This window comes from Callorhinchus milii, unplaced genomic scaffold (genome assembly GCF_018977255.1).
Source record: "Callorhinchus milii isolate IMCB2004 unplaced genomic scaffold, IMCB_Cmil_1.0 Scaffold2, whole genome shotgun sequence".
Classification (NCBI taxonomy): Eukaryota; Metazoa; Chordata; class Chondrichthyes; order Chimaeriformes; family Callorhinchidae; genus Callorhinchus; species Callorhinchus milii.
The window spans coordinates 75,226,218-75,247,983 of NW_024704743.1; the positions used below are offsets into that span (position 1 = coordinate 75,226,218).

The window sequence follows — 21,766 nt, forward strand, 5'->3', positions numbered from 1 at the left end:
CCATGTATGGGGCAATTCAAAACACGTTTAAAGGCCAACGTTAGCCAGATGAGAAAGGTGATGAGTTGTGTGCTCAGAATATTTTACCGTCTAATAATAATTAATAATAATAATCTTTGCATTTGGTATAATGATAATGCCTTTTATTTCAGAAGGAAGTCCCAGAATACTTCACAGGATATATTGTAAAGTGCAGTGACTGTGTATTTTGTGGGTGAATGCATCAGCTAATTTTGCGCACAACCATGAAGTGAATGATCCATTTTATTTGGGGGAATTTGTTGGTCAGACACCAGGAGAAACCCCCTTCTATTTTCAAATAGTATTATGGGGTCTTTAACATGCAAATGGGACCCTTGGTTTCATGTCTTATGCAAAGGACGGCACTTCCAATACCACTTGTGCAATTGTGCTGTTATTTTACATGTGGCACAGAAAAGATGAAGCTCCCAGCCTTTAAGGAAGCTTCAGAGATAGCCAATGGCTGGGTGCAGAGCAAATGGATCCTGTAAGGAGCACTTAAGTGTGGCAATGGGCTGTTGAGCCTTAGCAACCGTTGAGCCATTAGCAAACTTCCTGCAGGAATTAGAAATGGATGTGAGTTGTGCACTTCCCATGAGTGATGTCATGTATGTGCGCAATAAGGGGTGTTTGCTCACCTCCCAACCATTGAGATGGAATCAGAGCCATGGGGAGGGGAGGGTGTCACTCAGTGGCCAGTCTTGATGTGCCACTGCATTGGAATGTCAACTTAGACTGCGATTCCTGACGTGGGACTTGAACCCCCGACCTTCTGATTCAAAGCCAAGAATGTTACCCAGTGAGCCAGGGTGATCCTGATCATCATAACCAATGTCATTTGAGATGTTCATTTTGAACAGGTTGGTGTTCACTTAATACAGGTGATCAGAGACAACAGCCTCCTGGAGGTGGTGGGAACTGCAGTTTACTGAAAACCTGAAATAAGAGATTGTATGTTTGTTTATCCCCCTCAGGTGGTCAAGCACGAGATCTGCAGCAGGACAGAGCACTCGCATCACCATCACACTGCTCATGTGTCCTGCTCATTCATTGAATGCATGCATTTTGAGCAATCATCGTAAAAACGCTATCAAATACTTTGTGGATATGCGAGACTTTTGGAATAGGTTTTTCCCTGATCGACTGATACAAATTAACAGTAATGAGGGGATGGTGGGTGGCAGGAGAGGTGTGCTATTTTGAAAATGTCAAAAGAGCCTTTGCATTTGACAGGACATTGTTTGAGGGCAATATCATCTGAACAAAATCCGAAAGGCTATTTTTGGTGTTCGAGATAATCCCAATAAACCAGAATCCAAGGTGGGCTTTTTAACCTGTTAACGTTCAGATGTCAAGCACAGGATTTCTGAAATACGGAATAGGTTTAAGAATGGCATTTCAATCTTCCAACCATTTGTACCAATACACTTAAGTGGGAAAAATAAAAATTTCCTTGAAATTCCAATGGTACTGTTATAGGTGTCAGCGTGACTCAGTGGGTAGTAAGCTAGTTTCTGAATCAGAAAGTTGCGGGTTCAAGGCCCACGTCAGGAATTAGTCTAAGTTGATATTCCAATGCAGTGGCGGGGTGTGCTGCATTGTTGAAAGTGCCATCCTTTAGGTGAGACGTTAAACTGAGGTCCTGTTCGCCTGATCAGATGGATGTTAAAGATTCCATGGCACTATTCAAAAAGAGAAGTGAGTTTCTTCCAGTGTCCTGGCCAACAATTCCCCAAATAAAATTGGTCACTCACGCCATGGTTGTTTGTGGGACACTGCTGTGAGTAACTAGCTGCCACCTTTCACCCACAAAATATTACAGGTAAACCACTCTACAGTAGATCATGTGAAGCATTTTGAGACATCCCAATGACATAATGCTCTATGTCAGATACAAGGATTACTATTATGATAAGAGCAAATATTGAACCTGTGGAACAGGTTCCCTGGGGAAAAAGTTGAAGCAGGAATTCTACACTCTTTGATTCTTTCAAACAGATTAGATAGTTTTCTTTTAGGAAATAACATTATGGGATATAGTACATAGGTAGTTTGGACAATATGCACATACAACTGCCAGGAAAGTGAACTAGATGGACCTTGGTCTTTTTTCATCTGGCATTTCCTATGTGAAAGAGAGTACAGAACCATATTCAATAAATGGTTTGTGGCTTTGAAGAATGTAGCAATAATAATGGAAATATTGATATGGCACCTTATCACTTCATCCAAAAATCTGTTTCACTGCTGCATTTGCCTATAACTTGTCACTACACTTTAGAGTGAATCTTGTGAAGCACTCAGACTAACATGATACTGGACTATAATATAGTGCCTTATCATATCTGTGAAACACCTCTAAGCACATCACAGAATATAATGTAAAGTGAACTATTTGTGGGTGAAACACACAATACTTGCTTGTGATATAGTGTTATTGGACACCTCCTACCATGAAAGGTGCTACATAAATATAAATTTGTATTGTATTGTTGTCATTGAGACAACAAAGTACTTACAGAATATAAAGTGGTGCATTACAAATGTAAGGATAACAAGAAGATTACATTTGGGCCTTTCACATTGGGAGGATGTCTCAAGGAGCTGGACAGTGTACAGCCTTTCAGACCTGAGCTGGGGTCAAGGAGGGAAAGGGGGGTGACCAATGGCATGGTCAAAGAGGAGGGTCTTGAGGCAGGACTTGAAATTATTTGTGCTACCTCATACATGCACCATTTACTACATTTGCTGACTGCTCTGCTCATTGCAGCAGTTGTTCCTTACACATTCAGCCACCAAGATTCAAACCTTCCAGACACAAAAATAAAATAGCATGCTCCAGAACACAGATGATCATTTATTCCTCAGATCCATCAAGCAAAAGGACTGGTTTAAAATAAAGCCAGTAAAATAATTCACAGAAAATGTTTTTTGAAAAAACATAACCAGTTGCAAATATTAACTTTCCAAGACCTTTGAACATTTTTCAACAGAAGTGAAGACTCAAGGTACAACAGAAATAATAAAAAAAAACTACTGAGATTAAGTTCAGGAAATAGAATTTACAAAAATAGACTTCTTGTGGAGCAGGCTTATACGGCAGTGGGGATTTCAGAGGTGATGGTATCCAGGGGCTGCCAGTGACAGTTCATTAGAGAATCATAGAGCTCTTCACTTTGTTCCATAAATTGCTTGTTAATTTCCTCCACGTCCAATTTAGGATCTGGATCTTTAAAAATGAAAGAACCAAATTAGATAGAAAACCAAACCATCGTTTCACTGGTTTAGGTCACACAGAACAATTCGCACCAACAACTTTCAAACATTTTGTTATTGAATCTGCACAAAGCCAGGCCATTAGTGCCCAAGACAGGCAGGCCATTAATACGGCATGTATTTGGGGCTACTGATAAATTGGTTGCATTATCCCAAATAAACAGCAAGTAAAGTGACAGACCTTTCTGTTATTTCACCCCACCCTCACTCCCACCAGACTGGCAGCTCTCAGGAATCTTGCAAACTGATATTTGCAATAGGAACAGGGAACAAATCTGGTTTGCCAAAAAATGGCAATTACAACAATTTGCATTTATATAGCACTCCCTTCATGCAGAATAGCACCTGATTGCTGCACATTAGCAGGGATGGACACTATGTGAGAGAGTGTGGTGACCGTAGGCATGGTTGAAGAGGTAGTGAAATTTAAAGACAGAGGAGACAAGGTAGAAACAGAGGCAAGGAGTTCTGAGGTTAGGGGAGGGATGACTGAAGCACCAAAGATGGCCGTGGACATGCATGGAATCAGGGTACACTCAGCAGGCTTGTATCCGCAGGTCAGTGAGGTGCTATGGATTGAAGGAGATGCTAGGGATTGAAGGAATCGTGAAAACTGATTTTTGGAGCCAGGGAGCTCTGTGCTGGTGAGGACACAGTGGCAGAATTTGTACAAATTGAACCTTGATGGTGTGTTTGAGAAATGGAGGTAGAAGTTGACAAAAGCATGGTTGTGGGATAATTAGACATCATTATAACACCAATCAGCTCAAAGTATTTTCTTTAGAAAGATTTTGTGCGTGGGGAGGGGGGGTGAAGAGAGGAACAACACTCCAGTGAGAACACAAGAACACACCGACCCACCCACCTCGACAGAGCAAAAAAAACAGCTTCAAAAGAAACAATACATTCTAAAAGTTATATAAAATGGCAAATGGAAGCAGTTAAAGAATGACAGTTCCAACCACTTTAAAGAAACAAAAAAAAATTCATCACACAGCACCTGGGACTGCAATACAACTCCAAAACTAGATTGTGTGATAAAAGAAACCACTTTACAGATGTTAAGTCTATCCATGACAGACAGAAGTCCATCAACACTTCATTCTTTAAATCTTTAAACAGTTCTTAAAATAACAAACCCAGAGTTGCGATCACTGTTATCTTACATATACCTTCACAATATGAGATATCTTTCAGGCTGAAGAACATTGCATTTCATACATTCCTAGCTTATCCAATCATTGCTTCTAGTTCAGAATGCTGGTTTGATTTTTTATTTGAGGGATAGATGTTTATTTTAATTTTTCCCCCTAGAGTTTTGTGATGTTTAGTGATCTTGTCAACAACAAAAATTGCAGACTGAAGAGTCGCAAGGCTGCAGCGACTAATACTCTCTTTCTTGCACAATATGCATGTGATGCTGGTAGTATCAATTTCTGTGCAGTTTGAGTCTCTCTCCTCCTCCTCCCCTTTGACACACCCTCTCTCCCTCCTTTACGATGCAGGAAGTGATGTCTGTGGTGTCTAGCTCCCGACCATCATGGAGTGTGTGAGAGCACTTTGTGAAGACAGATGAGTGAGAAAACAAACAGAAGAAGGTTTGAGCTTGCCTTCCACGGGTTCCTCTTCAGTTTCCTCGGCAAGCGTGGAATTTTGCTGAAACTAAACAAAACACTTTATTGGTGGGTTTTTGCAATAAATCCCAGGGGCACAAGATTTAAACCACAGTCTTGTTATTTCAATACATTTTTTAAAAAAAACTCTTCATGTTCCCAATTGATATAGAAATCACAGAATTAAAGGCATGAAGGAAAAATGAAACACTTTACCTCGGACAGAGGTGGCATCTCAGCACTGGGCGCTGTGGAGGTCATGTTGGGTCCCTCGTGGGAGCCATAGGGTGGGTAGCTGTAGTTATAACTCCCGTAGGGATCATAGCCCCACTGAGAGTAATAGTTCTGATATTGCTGGTAATACTGAGAGTAATTATAGCTCGGGTTCGGCTGGTATTCTGGTTTGCTTTTTGCACTGAAATTACAAGGAAGGTGAGACATTAAACCACCACTTTTCCTGGCAGCAGGTCACCAAGAAGTAAAAAAGAGGTCAGTCACCTCAGCAACAGCAAATGACTCTGTAGCACATGGGCAGACCCAGAGCTTTCCAAATACTGGAAGCTGGGACCTCAGCCATGTGTGTAAATGAAGCAAAGCTGGGAACACAGGTCTGCAAAAGAAACAAGAAGCCTTCACCATCCGTTAAGAGTCAACTTACAGAGGAGCCCAGGCACGTTCAGTGCGAGAGCCTTAACTCACCTCTGCCAATACCAGTTCACATTTCCAGAAGCATCTACAAACTCCTGCTGGTTACTATAACAGGCCATGTTGCTGGGATATTCAGAATGAAGTGAAGAAAGAAGGAGCCTGAAGCAGGTAATTAAATACCAGCAAATCAGACAAGCTGTGAACTTCAGTATCAATGATACTGGATACTAAGTATCAGTTAACCACAGTCAACCAGAAACCAGTTTCATTATCTGCAGCTGTGGAACCATCATTTCCAAACTTGTGCCTATTAACATGAACATAACCAGGATTGTGTCGTCACTGAGGGACAGTGTCAGCAGGTGGCAGGGAGTAAAGGTCCTAAGGACAGAGACATTGAGAACTACTGTATCATCGCTTCATTTGCTCGCCTACAAAATACAGTCACTGCACTTAACAGTACATCCTGTGAAGTGCCTCGAGACATTTCGACAATGTAATAAACGGCTGTATCAAGAGGCGGGGTGAGGGGAGAGAGGGCGGGTGAGGGGAGAGAGGGGGCGGGGTGAGGGGAGAGAGGGGGCGGGGTGAGGGGAGAGAGGGGGCGGGGTGAGGGGAGAGAGGGGCGGGGTGAGGGAGAGAGGGGGCGGGGTGAGGGGAGAGAGGGGGCGGGGTGAGGGGAGAGAGGGGGCGGGGTGAGGGGAGAGAGGGGGCGGGGTGAGGGGAGAGAGGGGGCGGGGTGAGGGGAGAGAGGGGGCGGGGTGAGGGGAGAGAGGGGGCGGGGTGAGGGGAGAGAGGGGGCGGGGTGAGGGAGAGAGGGGGCGGGGTGAGGGGAGAGAGGGGGCGGGGTGAGGGAGAGAGGGGGCGGGGTGAGGGGAGAGAGGGGGCGGGGTGAGGGGAGAGAGGGGGCGGGGTGAGGGGAGAGAGGGGGCGGGGTGAGGGGAGAGAGGGGGCGGGGTGAGGGGAGAGAGGGGGCGGGGTGAGGGGAGAGAGGGGGGGGGTGAGGGGAGAGGGGGCGGGGTGAGGGGAGGGGGGCGGGGTGGGGGAGAGAGGGGGCGGGGTGAGGGGAGAGAGGGGGCGGGGTGAGGGAGAGAGGGGGGGGGGTGAGGGGAGAGAGGGGGCGGGGTGAGGGGAGAGAGGGGGATGGGGAGCGATTGCACACAGCAGCGATAGCGTGGGGCGAGGTGGGGAATTGTTGCCTACTCTTGGGCAGTAAAACGTAGAGTTCCGCTGGGAAGCCGCTAGTCTCACCTCTTGGGCACCGCTATACTAATCCGGATTGGCTTCTCTCCCAGCCCTTTGCCACTCTGACACTCGTCCAGAGCCTTCTTCTGCTCCGCTTCATCAGCAAACCGGACAAACCCAAAGCCTCTGTCAAAATGGGAAAGTGACACAGAACAACGTTTCCTTAATACTTTGCACAACAAATTTGTCTCAATTAGCAAATATCGAAACAACAGTGATAATTGGAAATATTATAATTTTTGATTTCTTCCTGCAAAAAGGTTTTTTTTTGCAATGTGCTACAGCAGGAGGCTGAGGTGTGGGAACCACCGGATTCTAGATTTAATCTCTGTAACATTTGATAGTGTGCAGCATTTTGTGAGTTCTTAAACACTGCCTTAATTTTCAAACTGGCTTTCTGAAAGTTTAGAACTTTAGAAGATAAATATAAAAATTAAGGCAGCATTTAAGAATTTGCCAAATTCTGGACTCTTTGAAATGCTAAGAAAGTAGAGTAAATCTAGACCTAGATAGAATTTGTCCCCTTTTGTTTGTGGAGTGCTAAAACAAGAGGTTCTGTGGGGTGCTAGAGCAGGATGCTTTGTCTAGAAGGTTACCGTACCTGGATTTCCCACGTGAATCAAGCACCACTTTTCCACCTCTGCAAGAAGCGTATTTTTTCACAAAGTAATGGTAGAGTTCAAAGTCATCAACTTCTGGAGTCAGATCTCCCACAAATATGGAGTACTCCTGGCTGTAAAGACAGATCACAGTGAAAGGCAGGTCGAACCATGGACACAACAAAAGCCATTACAAGAAAATGGGAAGAATGTGCACCCTAACTGAGGAAAGAAGAAACACAAGTGGAAGAAACAAGAAAAGTCTGTAATAATTAAACGTTTCTCCAGAGTATCAAGCTTGTGCATCACACATGATCCCAAGTGATTCCGATGTGCTGACATTTCTCTACAGACGTGTATGTGCTTTGCGATGGTTCTCACTCCTTGTTGTACTTACGAATTTTAGTAATACTTTTGTACTAAGTGGGCTATGTGTTCTCCTAACCCTGTCAGTGTGAGTCTCTGCTCAAAGGTGGCTCAACCGAGTCAGAATTATACACTCAGACTGGTATTCCCAGTGAACTCCAATGCCCGGTAACTGGGCTGTCTAATTTAATTGTTTTAGAATATTACAGAGACTCGTGGATACGTTCGGTAGAAAACAACATCTCTTTATTAAGACCCAGCAACCCTAGGCTACCTTGCATATAAGAAAAATACAACATTGTAAGATAAACAACAATGGGATCAAATATAACTAACACACACAACTATAACAACTGGCAGCACAATACTACATTAGTATAAAGTAATTAAACCAACCCGACGTTACAGTAATCCTGTACACGTCAGTACGTACCGGATGATGACCACGAGGCGCGACGAGCATTGCTTTTTATAGCCACGTGCCTCCACCCACTGTGTGATGCAAATGCGACGGCTTTTTCCTGCGCGAAAGCCCACGTGCCTTTCCAGGCTGCTTGTTAACTGTCTGTCAATCAAGCAACCTTGAGCCCAAATACTGTTGTAACTTGGGCACCTCATGTATGCTGTTTGCTAAGTCTTTTGCAAACTGCTTCTGAAACGAAATCTTTTGCATGCAGTTTCTTAAACAGAATCTAATTAAAGGGACAGGCCTCCCCATTTCCTTTAAATAATATTATATAGATATATACACATATCATTTATTCATTACTAAGGATTGCAAAAACAGGGTAACCGTGACATTTCCTTCCCCCTCTTGATAATTAATATGTTTGGAGAATAACATATTTGTTAACGATCTATAGGAGGAAAGAATTCAAGAGTCCAACAAAATGTCTGTCACAAAACTTTCTGTTCTGTTGTATCATTCTTCAAGGACGCCTGCTGCTGTTCTCTCTCTCTCTCTTTCTGTAAGCCGCATGCACTTCAAGTTTGGCTAGAAGATAGAAACTTACACACAGTATCTTGTTTTTAAAGACTTATGCCAGTTATTACTATAAAAACCATATTCTTATGTAAAACAGTGCTGCTCACTAAACTAAATTTTGATAATCAGCGGGTCAATCCCAGAATTTAGAAAACCATTTCCACACATTCCCATTAAACATTTGATAATTGCATTTGACTGTCGCCTTCAGGTTTTATACAGTCCAGTTTACAAATGGCTCCTACATTCTCGCATTCCTCAATATCTGAACCCGGACAAAGAGGTTATCTCCCCAACATCCGAATGGTTTGACAAACTTGTACTTGTTTGACCTGGTCGATCAAAACTGTTATCTGTTTTCTCTGCCGCCCGCATTCTCACCCGCATCAAACTCCGCTCCCCGATCACCCCAGTCCTTGCCAGACTGCACTGGCTGCCTGTCCCAGAGAAGATTGACTTCAAAATCCTCAGCCCTGTATTCAAATCCATCCACTTCTCTGCACCCCCCAACCTCTCTGACCTCCTCTCTCCTCAAAACAGTACCCGTTGCCTTCGTTCCTCTGGGTCTGGCCTCCTCCTCGTCCCCCAAGTCCTCAGCTCCGCCCTCTCAACAGCAGTGCCTTCAGCCACTATGCCCGAGGCTCTGGAACTGCCTTCCTCACTCCCTTCGTCTTGCTCCCTTCCTTCCCATTTTCAGGTCTCTGCTGAAGACCTTTCTTTTCAACCGCGCCTTTGGTCACCTTCCTCCCCCTCCCCCCGGCTCGGCCACGGGATCTGTTACTGTGAAGGGCTCTGAAACGCCATCCGGCGTGGAGGGCGCTAGATAAATCTGAGTTGTTGTTGTTGTTGTACCTCTGGAAGTGAGAATTTTTATCGTTTTAGGATTCAGGACTTCCACAATTTTGCTGGGTTTGTGGAATCTTTCCCGTAAACTCCAGGACCTGTAATGTGTCTTCCAAGTAACCATATCCCCCTGCTTGTAGTCACAAATGTGCTTGGAATAGTGACCTGTATTATGCTGAGATATAGTATCAGCTAAGGACTCTTCAATGTCCTCTAGCTGCGAAATAGAGATTTCCGCTGGCGTCTGCATAATCAGAGTAATCATCTGTCTTCCGTGGAAGAAGTAAAACAGTGTCAGCCCTGGTTTGTCACTGAGGGGTCTATTGTGAAGCCCCATCAAGACCCAAGGGATTCGCTCGGTCCATCTGCGTCCTTTCTGGATAAATGCCTTTTTAAGGACATTTTATTATGAGTCCATTAGTCCTCTTGACTTTTCTGGAACTCTCTGGATGGTAAAGTACATGTAAATTATGTTGAATGGCCAGATTATGGGTCACAAACTTTATTATATCCGCCGGGATAAGCTGCTCTGTTATTGTCTAGGGGTAGGCTATGGTAAATCCATAGTCAATGAACACGAGTAAATGGCAATTACCTCTGGCTGTTTTCGGCAAGCGTCAATCAAATCTAAGTAAACCCTCTCCCAGGGGCACCCCATTTGGACGTGCTTGTTTGAGTATTCTTTTGCATTGAGTTTGGATTAATTCAAATGCACCGTAGGTGGAATAAGTTGGTTTAAAATCTCCCTTTGTCAGTATATGTTGGACCCCCTCCAGCAGAAGCTTTTTGTCTCTGACCCAGAACAGACGTTTGTCCATTTGCCCTGACACCAGGAATGTCGCTAACCTAACTAACTTGGAGACAGAAGTAAAATCACAGTTTACCGCCCCTTCACTGATACCTTGGCAGCCTGTGGTGGCTCGTTCAAGTAGCATGCAGAACGAGCGAGCAGGTCTGTGCGGCTATTGACAATATTGTGTACACCATCTTTTGGTATCCAGGGGTTTGACAAACTTGGATTAATTGTTTTGTTTATTCTCGTCCCAGATCTGTTGCCAATATTGCTTCTGGATTAAGCGTTTCTCCTAATGGTTCATCAATTTTCCGCAGCCACTTAGTTAAGTCATCAGTGTAGGCTGACAGGTATAGGCTGAATCATTAACAATGACCTCCTTTATGTCTGACGGGAGAAGCTTAAGTGCCTCCAGCAAAGCAGTTACCTCAGCAGCCTGTGCCGAAATACCTTTGCAGGGGATAGAGCGGTCCTCTGTCTCTTCCCAACCCATTGCTGTCCATTTACCGATAGCAATCCCAGCACCAGCCAATTTAAGCCTTTCGACTTCCTGCAAAGAGCCATCACAATACACAACCATTAACCGTTGCACCAGATCCCAAAGAACCGCTTCCGATGGGGGTCTGCTTTCAGACAGTAAGCCCTCTAACTCCAAATCTGCTTCTAACTGAGCGTGAAACTCCATCGTGGGATCTTGTAAAAGTCCTTCCCACAAAGCCCATCTTGGCTTTTTCCCTCTGCCCTGCGCTGCTGATTTGTTGCTGACACACGCAGTTGAAATTTTAATTTCCTCTGTGTGCTATGCTAAATTTCTTATTTTTGCTAAAATTGTAGTAGTAGCTGAGAGATTGTGTTCCTTGAAGTCAAATTTAGCTTTGGCTCGAGTAAATTGGAATAAAATGACATCTTGCAGAGTCTCTAGCTCTGGTTGCATGTGGTGAAGATCTACACTGCCTTCTATATTCCCTTCCTTTGTAAGTCTTTGATATAAAGGTCTTACCAGGGCATAATAGTTAGGTACATAATTACAGGCATAACTACAGAGCCCCCAAATTCCTTGTAATTGCTTCCTGTTTTTAGGAATCAGAATTTTTCTAATTTTATCTAGATAACCCTCTGAGAGACATACCCCATCTTCTGAGACAGTGTGGGCAAGGAAATCTACTTTATATCTGCCTATCTGGCTTTTTTTAAGATTTATTTTAAACCCCACAGAAGCGAACACCTCCAGCACTCCTTCCAATTTCTTAAGGTGTTCGATCGGATTATCGTCTGGCCAAAAAATATCATCTACATAACAAATGACACCCGGGATCTCCATCACCATCTGTTGTGTGCAACTCGTGAAAGAGGCCGGAGAATGATCCCACCCCTGCGACATTTGGTTCCAATGGAACTGCTGTCCACGGAATGTAAATGTTGTTTCCCACCTTTGGTCTTTAGCTAAGGGGACACTCCAGAACCCGTTAGCCAGATCCAAGGTAGTTTTGTATCTTCCCTTAGGAAGATTGTCTAAATATTCACTCAAATGGGTGCTTTGACCCGCTGTTGTTTCGGTAAAGGTAGTTAACCGTTATTTAACTGTTGGAAGTCTACAACTAGTCACCATGACCCATCCATCTGCTTATGCACTGGCAAAAGAGGTGAATTTGCTGAAGATTTATATATTGTAATTATATCTCTCCTTTTTAGATTAGCGATTGAGTCACTGGGTAAGGGGTATTGAGGAATGGGTTTATGAATCCCTCCACATATCCTAACCTCACATTGAATTAATCCGCAATCTAATTTATGCAGTTTAAGCCATGCTCGGCCTGTAAACCTGTAAAATTTTACAAAGCTCGTCTCTGTCTATCTGTGTTTGTGGATATACTGCTTCTGTTCAGCAGCGTTTACATCCACATGCATACTGCAAACTACTACTTTATGGTGATCAGCCTCTCTAAGAAAGTCGTATCCCAGTATTGCATTTTGCATGATCCCTTTAGGATTAACAACTATTTTCATTGCAAGTACCTCGGATTGCTCTACATCTGTAATCTCAGCCAATTGATCATACATTTGCATTAGCTCGCCTCCTACCCTTTTTACCAGCACACTTCTCCTTTTCTGATCAGGCTCCTCTCCTGTTACATTCTTACCGAGTACCGTTACCTGCACTAGAGCATTATACATTTTTCAGCATATAATAATTGGGACGACTGGTAAAGCTCACAACCACTGGAAGATTGTTCCTTTCCTATCATGTACCCATAGGGATTTGAGAATTCTCTGCTCTGAATTTTTTCTGCTGGGTCCAACCGGATTCTCGGCTGAAAATAATTTTGGTTGGCCTGGTGGTCATGAGATTTAAGTCCCATTCCACTTTCTGCCATTTTAGCTCCCTGTGCATGCATGGGTGGTAGTGCCATCAGGTTGAAATTTTTACTGTGATTAAAATTAGGGTCATGCCATTTATCATTTCCATCAAACAAATTGTACGAATAATAAAAATGGTAATGCTTTTTCCGCCCTTTTAGATGTTAAGTCCCAGTGCTCTGAGTCGAGAGGATTGACAACAGAAGCAAGGACAAAACTTCTTCTATCCGGTGGGAGTGCCATTAGAAACATCTCTCCTCAGAACTCTTTTGAAAATAATTTGGTGATTTGGGTCGCTAGCACTCGGGGGTGTCCCTTTCTTAACACCCTAACCTGGTCTATTTTCTCTGGAAGCCCTTTTTCTCGTACAACTGCTCGCCTAATTTCACTAAGCGCTATGACCAAATTATCCCACTCGAGGTTGATCAGGTCCCTCCAGCGTTTATTAATTACTGATTGCAAATAAATCTACAAGGCAGTTTTACTCGGTAAAACGACCAACTTCGCTATCGATATCGCTGAATCCAACTAGCTTTCAATTTCTTTATATTCAGGCATGGTGCCAGTCAAGGATGTAACCCCCAGCACACTTTCTGTATGTGAGTGATTCCCCAGCGGTTCGCCATTATCATTTGCCACGTGGGTGCTTTCCCGCATGCAATTTGCGCTCATCAAAATTTCTGGTCTCTCATTTAAGAGCCCGACTTCTCAAATGTACTTTTAATTTCAATATTTGTGACAACTGCCCTGCCTCTCCTAACCTTAATTGCACTATAATTTCTTCTGCTCGCAGAAGTTGATTAGACAAACTCAACCTCAGCCTGTATTTCTTGCAAAGTTACATCCATTTCAGTTAATTGGTTCTCGTGTCTTTGTGAAGGCATTTTTTTTGTGGCTCAAAAGCCTGTTTCATTTTTTGCATTTTTTCTATATTTCCGAGTTAAATGTATTCCTGCTATTAGATCCGATGCCAGGGAGAAGACTGCTGCTCCCAGTTGTGCCTTTTGGAGATAGTCTGCACAGTTATTTAAACGGGTCTGCTCTTAATTTGGGAGTAGAGCCAATTATTGGACGTTCCTCTGGTCCCTTAGAATGGGCTTTTCCCCAGATTTTGAACTGAGTGAGTATTTTTGTGAGGTTTCCCTAACAAATTTGCTCTGTGGTCTCCTACCATGGGGTCCCGCAACTATCCCCACACTCTCTCTTTTAGTGCCACCATTCTTGAAGCATTTTACAAATCCTAAATTTTTTTCTCTATCAGTATCCCACGCAGTGCCCCAAGAACCCTCCATATTGGATCTTCTAGTCCTTGAGCTAGCCAGTGATCTCCGTTCTCGAACCACAATACTGGGCTATAAAGAGTCAAGTATAGTCGATCCTACACTGCTCACCCACATAGAGGTCCATTTTAATTTGCTTTCCTTGTTTGGGTCGGTTAACCTTGTGCACTCCCTCGGCTACAACAAACTTGCTCCCTCTCTACTTCTGCTACTGTAGTTAGAATTGTCTCTTTGGGCAAATCTTAACATTTCAATTTCTTCAGTTCAGAGGCTCTGCCTATCTGAATCTCTATATGCTAAGTATTCTATTCCTGCGTCAGAGTCATTGCGTTTTCTTAAACCAATGACCCCGATTCTCTCTTGGGTTACTGAATTGGTAGTAGCTACTCCTCGTTCATATAGCCATTTCCCCATCGGAAGTGTTTGTCGGTGAGTTTGGTTTGCCCAGAATATTTCGTGGAACGCGGAATGTTGTGTATTAGTCATTTGTCCCGGTCGCTTCCTGGATCTACCATCATCTTAAATTTATACTCCAGTAGAAATAAATTCCGAAGCTCTAGGTCAATGTCCTCGAGCCCCACGTTGGGTGCCAAGAGCGATGGTTTTTATTCCTTGTACCTGCAAAGTTTAGTAACGCTTTTCGTGCTAAGTGGCCTCCGCGTTCTCCTAACTGTCAGTATGAATCCCTGCTCAAAGGTGGCTCAACTGAGTCAGAATTAGGCACTCACTGGTATTCCCAGTTAACTTCAATGCCCAGTAACTGGGATGTCTAATCGGAGTCTATTTGGACTGCCAGAACTCCAATATCAACAGTACTCTCTAAGTGCTTACTCCGTTTCTTGATTTAGAATATTACAGAGACTCGTGAATACATTCGAGAGAAAACAACATCTCTTTATTAAGACCCAGCAACCCTAGGCTACCTTGCATATAAGAAATATACAACATTGTAAGATAAACAACAATGGGATCAAATATAATTAACACACACAACTATAACAACTGGCAGCACAATACATTAGTATAAAGTAATTAAACCAACCCGACGTTACAGTAATCCTGTACACGTCAGTACGTACCGGATGATGACCATGAGACAGCGACCACGAGGCTTTTATAGGCGTGTGGCTCCGCCCACCGTGTGATGCAAATGCGACGGCTTTTTCCCGCGCGAAAGCCCACGTGCCTTTCCAGGCTGCTTGTTAACTGTCTGTCAATCAAGCAACCTTGAGCCCAAATACTGTAGCAACTTGGGCACCTCAAAGACTTAGCAAACAGCTTCTGCAACAAAATCTTTTGCATGTAGTTTCTTAAATGGAATCTAATTAAAGGGATAGGCCTCCCCATTTCCCTTAAATAATATTATATAGATTACATATATCTATACATATACATATTATTTACTCGTTACTAAGGATTGTAAAAATAGGGCAACCGTGACATCTTATAGAGGTGACATATAGAAACAAAGTTGGTCACATATACTTTAATGCAGAGGGTTTAAATTGGGAGGGGAAGGTCTGGGAAGGGCACAAACAGGTTACTGGATGTGCATTTTACCCAAGCTTTTTTGGGGGAAAAGATGATAAGAGAAGCTGAGTGTGAGGAGTGGCTCACCTCGAAGAAAGAGAGACAGGAAAAATATATACTGGCTTGTCCTGTTCTCTCTGATTGAAATATCGGTTGCAAACCATCCCAGAGAATAAGAGGTCTAGAAGGAGACAGCCAGTAGCTCCCGAGGAGCGTAGAAGCAGTGACTTGCATGGAACATGGGTTTGAATGCAATCACATGTCAGGAGCCCAGGTGCCAGTGGAGAGGATATCATCCGCATTACTTAACAAGGTGGATGTGAACAGTAAGTGTAAGTATAATAATAAAATGTGTAAGTGCAGAGCTAACAGTTACTCTACTCTAGCATAGGCGTTTCCAACCAGTTGATTAGTGCGAGGCAAAATCTCACACATGCTCAATAAAACAAGGACAAGAGCGATATTTACTGCAGTTTAAACATTAGGTAATATTTTTATTTCCAGATGTATGAAATACTTTGTGCATCTGGGTTCGTTTTCAATTTGATTCAATAATAACACAGTTCTATCACTCCTTCCTCTTGTCATTATATCATGTGTGAGAGTGCCCCCTAGTGGTGATTGACTGGTTGGAGACTCCTGCTGTAGCAGAAGGAACTCAAGAGTCTACGAGAAAGAGGAGTGGAGCCATAGAGAAAACGACTGGAGCTAAGATTAGAAAGGAGGAAGTGACTTACCCGCCATCTGGTCTTTTTCCATAAGTTGCGTAATTTAACTTGAATTTCTTAGGCTGTAAATTGAAAATGAAGGAAATAAGTGTTGGGAAGAAAGAACTTTCATTGTTACAAGACCTTTACACATTAAAAACATCTCATGGTCAAGTGTAGCGACTGACTTTTGACAGAAAACGTGGCAGCCATTTGCACGCAGCAGGATCCTACAAGCAAGCGTGAAGTGAATGACCAATTTATCTGGGAAATTAATGGCCTGGAGAAAGGGAGAAATTTGCTTCATTTTTTGATAATGTGCTCATTAATGTCCACCTGAATAGGAACACAGTTTACCTTGGTTTAATGTCTCATCTGAAAGATGGCACCTCCGTCAATGCAGCGCTCCCTCCAACACTGCAATGCAGCGTCAGGCTGGATTGTGAGCTCAAGTTGCAATGTGGGTTTTGTACCCTTTGAATGAACAAAACAACTTGCAGTTATATAGTGCCCTTCATGCGAGGTAGTGTAGCGTCTCGAAGCCTTGCTCTGAGAGCTGATGCAGACTCAACAGTCAAATGACCTCTTTCTATGCTACAACTTTCTAAGATGCCTAAAGGACCCAGCACAGACACAATGGGCCGAATGACCTCCTTCTGTGCTGTAAACGTCTATGGTTCTAACTCAGAACCTCTGACCCAGTGCCTCCAGGTGAGATTCAAAAACATGTGAAATAAAGATTTCTTAAAACTTTACCGGGTTTGAACCTGGCAAAGGCTTCCCGTTCAGCTTGTGCAGACATCGGTCTGCACTGGCTTGGTCAGTTAGCTCCACAAAGCAGTATCCAGCCAGTGTTCTGTAATAAAACACAAAAGTCACTCAGTAACAGAACCACGGACAGCAACAGGCACAGACTGGGGTTCTTAGAACAGCCTCCAGGTGGAACCATGGACTGCTGGTGACGTGAGCAGCACACAGTACTTGAACTCAAGAGTGGAACCAATTCAACCAAAATATTTCTACAAAGACTTTCCAGCGATGACATCTTACATTTATATAGAGTCGTTCATGTTGGATAGTGCATGTCAGAGTGCTTCACAGGGATGAGCTGACTGTGTGGTTGAAGAAATAGGGATTTAAAGACGTGAGACGGAGAGGTAGGGGGAGGAAGTTCCTGAGGATGGAGTATGGTAGCTGAAGGCTCTAACACCCATGATGAGACGCAGTGGGAGACACAGCAGGCTTAACCTAGCCAAGCAAAGTGGGCGAGCAGAAGAGGGAGGTAGGAGATCACAAGGATAGGGAAGTGAAGGGATTTCTAGGTGAGGGTAAGGACTCTGACGTCGATCCATTGGGACTCAGAGGGTGACACAGATTAAGAGTATGCGGAGTGGTGCGAGTGAGAATGCGAGTGGCAGAGTTTGATACAAGCTGCAGCTCAGGCGCCAAATAGAACTAGTGAGACTGATGAGGAGTGTGTTAGAGAAGATGAGCCAGGAGGTAAGAAAAATGTGAATGAGGGTTTCAGTGGTGCTTTGTGTGTGATAGGGATGGAGGTGGGCGAAGACATATAAAAGCAATCTTGGTCAGGGATTGAATGTGATGAAGCAAGGAGAGCTGAGGATTGAATTGAGCAAAAAAAAGTTGACTGGTTCAGTGATTTTGAGAGAGGTCCAGGGAGGTTCAGAGACAGACGCGAGGAGACGTTGGCGGCAATTAAGGAAGATGACTTTTGTCTTGTCCATGTTTCCAATAATCTGTCTCCACAAATCAGAGATCTATGAACAGATTTCCTTTTGAGAACTCAGTATAGGCGACATTGAGTTCTTGAAGTTTCATCTCTTGCTGCTGCTGCACGATGCTGCACGTGCCTCTTTGTGCTGATTCATTTGCTCTCTGGCTATCAGCACCCAGCACCATTCTCCTGCCTGTGCTCTATTCCATTCTGATTGATCTTCTGTAAGTTCTTCACTCTCTCCTCCCGAGGCTTCAAATCCTACACTCTCTAGAACTCTTTCTCAAAGGCCCATTCACCTTCCATCCTCTCATTACCTTTAAAATCTACTTAAAGAACATCTTTTTGACTGTGCTTTTATTTGACACCCTTAAGTTCAATTCCAGGCAGAGGGCAAAACCTTGGGCAAGTTTCCTTACTCCACACGCCTAATAATAATCCCTCCAAAACCAAAAACAATAATAAATTGGTCATTTTCAATCTACGACTGTTTGTGGGACATTGCTGTGCGCAATTGGCTGCCGCGTTCTCCCACAAATATACAGTCAATTCACTTTACAGTATATTCTGTGAAGTGCTTTGGGACGTCTAGATGTGAAAAGCGCTATATCAAATGCAAGGATTATTATTATTATTAAATTTACCCTCCTTTCCTCCTCCTTGTCTCTATGAAATGCTTTGCGAGGTTCATCCTACGTGAAAGGTTCTTTACAATTAAAACTTGTTATTTTCTTTCCGGCCACCAGTTCTGATCTGCAGCTCAGGGCTGAAGTCCTACTGTACACATGTGGACACCAACACATCAACAGGACATTTACTGAAGGCCAGATGAGGGAAATGAACAGACAGTTCAGATTTAGTTACTATTATAACAGAATATGTGGAATAGACTAATCTGGGAAGCAGATTGTGAATTCAAGAGGGAAAATGAGATAGCGGTTTGCTTTAAACTATCAATTGAGGGATATGAGTGACAAAGTATTGTAGGTTTACTGTATTGGACAGGATGGTAAAGGTTCAGTGACCTACTAAACATTTACCAATCTGTCCGCTGCCTCCATTCAGCGGACACTGGCCTGCTCCAGGTCCCCTGCCTAGCCGCTCCACCATTGGTGGTCAGGCCTTCAGCCTTCCTGCTCCCACACTCTAGAACTCCATCCCAGAAGCCTTCCGCTTTAGCCCCCTCCCTCGGCTCCTTCAAGATCCATCTCAAGACATTCCTCTTTGACTGTGCCTTTGATAATCTTCCCATCCCATCCCCTTGCCCTCCACCCCTCTTGATTCCAACCCTCAGATGGGGTGCAAACCCTTCATTGTCCAGGACCTTGGGACATCCTCTTGATGCTATATAAGTTGGTTTATTTTGCTATGGAACCAGCCAAATGGACAGTAATAATGTTTTTAGAACAATAAAAAAAATTCATGCGCATAAAAATTCCTGTACAACAACAGGTATTTTATTGCATTTATATACGATTCTTATGAACATTCCTATGACTATGCATGTCTTAATGCCAACTGTTCTGAATTTCCCATACAGATGCTTTTTACTTGCCCCGATGAATGTTGACAAAAATGCAATTGCACCCTGAATTGCCCAAAAGACATACAATACTATAGCTATCATTAACAAGCCAAAGCAAATCACCAGGATTTGCTAACAACTAATATGAAATCTGTGTTCAGCGCTAAGGTGTATCACCTACTTGTGCCTATATAAAATGTGACCCAAAACCCAACAAAAATTACAGGCTTTTTCACAGGTTACTGCACTCTGATAAATTGTGTCTTGCGACCAGTTCTTACCCGGTCATCCGATTGCAGATGATTTTCACATTAACAATGGGCTCCCCCATAGCAGAAAACGCTTGCTTGATAAAATTTTCATCCATGTACTGTTCTAACTGGAAAGGAAGGAAAAAAAAGGGTAAATTAGTTTCACAACTTTAACAAGAGTTTGCACACAATATTTCAGTTTAGTACCTTATGTTTTACTGAAGTAATTTGGTAGTGAAATTCCACAAAAAAAGTAGCAACTAAAAATAGTTGACCCCATAGCAACTAAGTGATGGGGGAAGGGAAGATTTTTTTCATTATATAATGTGAAACTATTCAATGGCAGTGTATCATGTAGTAAAGGTGAGAATGTGTGGTTTCTCTCAGATTACATATATGGATATGTTTAAGAAAATGGTAACAATCTTTCCCTTCGTCTCCTTAAGGTGGGTGACTCATTCATGCTGGGTTACATTTACACTGGCGCCAACAGTCCTCTGGTCCCTTGGCCAAGCAGCCATTGTTAAACTGAGCCAAGAAAGAAAGTAGGACCAGAACACTTAATTTACAACAGATGCAAAGTAAACCTTACGCAGGAGTTGCCTATATTTGGAAGTCAGGTACCGCGATATAGAGATGAGTCAAAACAATGATTATTCAAAATGCAGTACTGTAGATGGCATAATGGGAAAGCACCTGTTGGCTTTTTTGCATTTCTGACTGAGTTGATGTATCAGCCAAGGCAATGAGTATTTTAGCTTCTAGTTTATTGCTGAATGTACCAATCCTATTCTCACCAAATGAGAATAGTAGGACAAAGCAAATGTCCAAAAATGCACAATTTCCAGGAACAGTCACTGGATAGCAACAGTCCAGCAACAGTGACTCCCCATTGATCTGGGGAAGAAACACAACCAATTCCACCCCTTCCATCTCTAATCAGAGGCACCAAAACCACTGAAACACTCCTCGTACAGCCTTGGCTGACGGCTGACATCATTGCTGTGCGCAAACTAACTGCTGTGATCCGCCCACAAGATGCACAGTCAATCCACTTTATTCCGCGAAGCGCTTTGAGACATCTCGATGATGTGATAAGGCGTTAGATCGAATGTTATAATATTTGTTACTATTTATCAGCAAACTCAGCAGAGGGAATGACAAGATTCTGTCATTCTCGATCAGAAGATTCTTAGGATCTTTCCGCGCGGCTCAATAGCAACTCAGTGATGGGGGAGTGGTTTTAACCACTTGATTTGGTCAAATGTCTAGAAAAGGCATTTGGCCAAATAGCAATCACTTGATTATTCTACAGCCCCGGAGTGACTGAATTGTGAAAACTATTTTTTTTAAAAAAATTGAGCCTTGGCCAACCACAGGCGTCAGTATACTCCAACAAGGCCCTTCGCAGTGGGTAAAGGGGCAGATCTTGTCTGCAGGGCTGGTTAACTAACCCCCCCACCCGATCACTTACCCACCCCATCAGATTGCACCACAGCATCCAGGAGGGGAGGGGGTGGTGTGGAGGGTGGGCCGGTGAAGCAGATTATTCGTTAAGAAGTGCTCGATTTGAAAGGAATTCAAAACCTCAAGCGCACCCCCCAAACTCTCCCCCCCCATCCCCTGCCCTCTCTAACCAGCCCAGCCCGGCCCAGCCCAGCCCAGCAGCCCGGGCAGGGGCGGTGTGTGCAGGGCTGTGTGTGAGAGAGAGAGTGAGAGAGTGAGTGAGTGAGAGTGAAGAGGCGCTGCAGACTCACGTCTCCCATCCACAGACTGGCCATTGTCCGCGGCCCCGCGCGCCCACACCGCCCGCCCGCCGCCTGGTGCCCTCCGGGCAGCGTTCCATCAACAATCACGGCCGCGCGTGCCCCCCCCCCCCACTCCCCGCCCGCCCGCCCGCCGGCGCCCAGCCCCGCCCCCACAGCTCCTCCCGCACCGCACCGCTTCCGGGCACAAGGTTCAGGTTCACGAGGGAAGGGGAGGGCCGGGAA

At 43.9% G+C, this 21,766-nt stretch overlaps 1 protein-coding gene and 1 long non-coding RNA gene across 4 annotated transcripts; both read right to left on the bottom strand.

The window, feature by feature from the left end:
- Nucleotides 1-2,858: 2,858 nt before the first annotated feature.
- trnau1apb (tRNA selenocysteine 1 associated protein 1b) lies at nucleotides 2,859-21,657 on the bottom strand. Of its 3 annotated transcripts, none has more exons than XM_007900853.2 (9): nucleotides 21,533-21,657; nucleotides 19,806-19,903; nucleotides 17,021-17,120; nucleotides 16,295-16,347; nucleotides 7,405-7,536; nucleotides 6,810-6,929; nucleotides 5,127-5,325; nucleotides 4,908-4,959; nucleotides 2,859-3,250 (listed from the first exon to the last, which is right to left on the bottom strand). In XM_007900853.2, exons 1-9 carry the CDS (start codon nucleotides 21,554-21,556, stop codon nucleotides 3,114-3,116), a joined length of 915 nt encoding a protein of 304 aa, XP_007899044.1. In that variant the 5' UTR covers nucleotides 21,557-21,657; the 3' UTR covers nucleotides 2,859-3,113. The 3 variants fall into 3 exon arrangements, with proteins under 3 accessions (XP_007899044.1, XP_007899043.1, XP_007899045.1); XM_007900852.2 differs by lacking the exon at nucleotides 21,533-21,657 and adding an exon at nucleotides 21,250-21,407; XM_007900854.2 differs by lacking the exons at nucleotides 16,295-16,347; nucleotides 17,021-17,120; nucleotides 19,806-19,903; nucleotides 21,533-21,657 and adding an exon at nucleotides 8,202-9,165.
- On the bottom strand, nucleotides 10,455-15,368 carry LOC121848105. The gene is made up of 2 exons (XR_006084841.1): nucleotides 15,107-15,368; nucleotides 10,455-10,939 (listed from the first exon to the last, which is right to left on the bottom strand). It is a non-coding gene; the product is annotated as an uncharacterized LOC121848105 (long non-coding RNA).
- Nucleotides 21,658-21,766: the final 109 nt, after the last annotated feature.

Bases quoted from the DNA above. Each gene is read 5' to 3' on its own strand.
- trnau1apb (XM_007900852.2), bottom strand. From the start codon at position 21,276: ATGCTGTGGTGCAATCTGATGGGGTGG. The intron at 17,121-19,805 runs GTAAGAACTGGT...GTTTTATTACAG, and splicing joins ATCTGCAATCGGATGACCGG to AACACTGGCTGGATACTGCT. The intron at 4,960-5,126 runs GTAAAGTGTTTC...TGTTTTGTTTAG, and splicing joins AGATGCCACCTCTGTCCGAG to TTTCAGCAAAATTCCACGCT.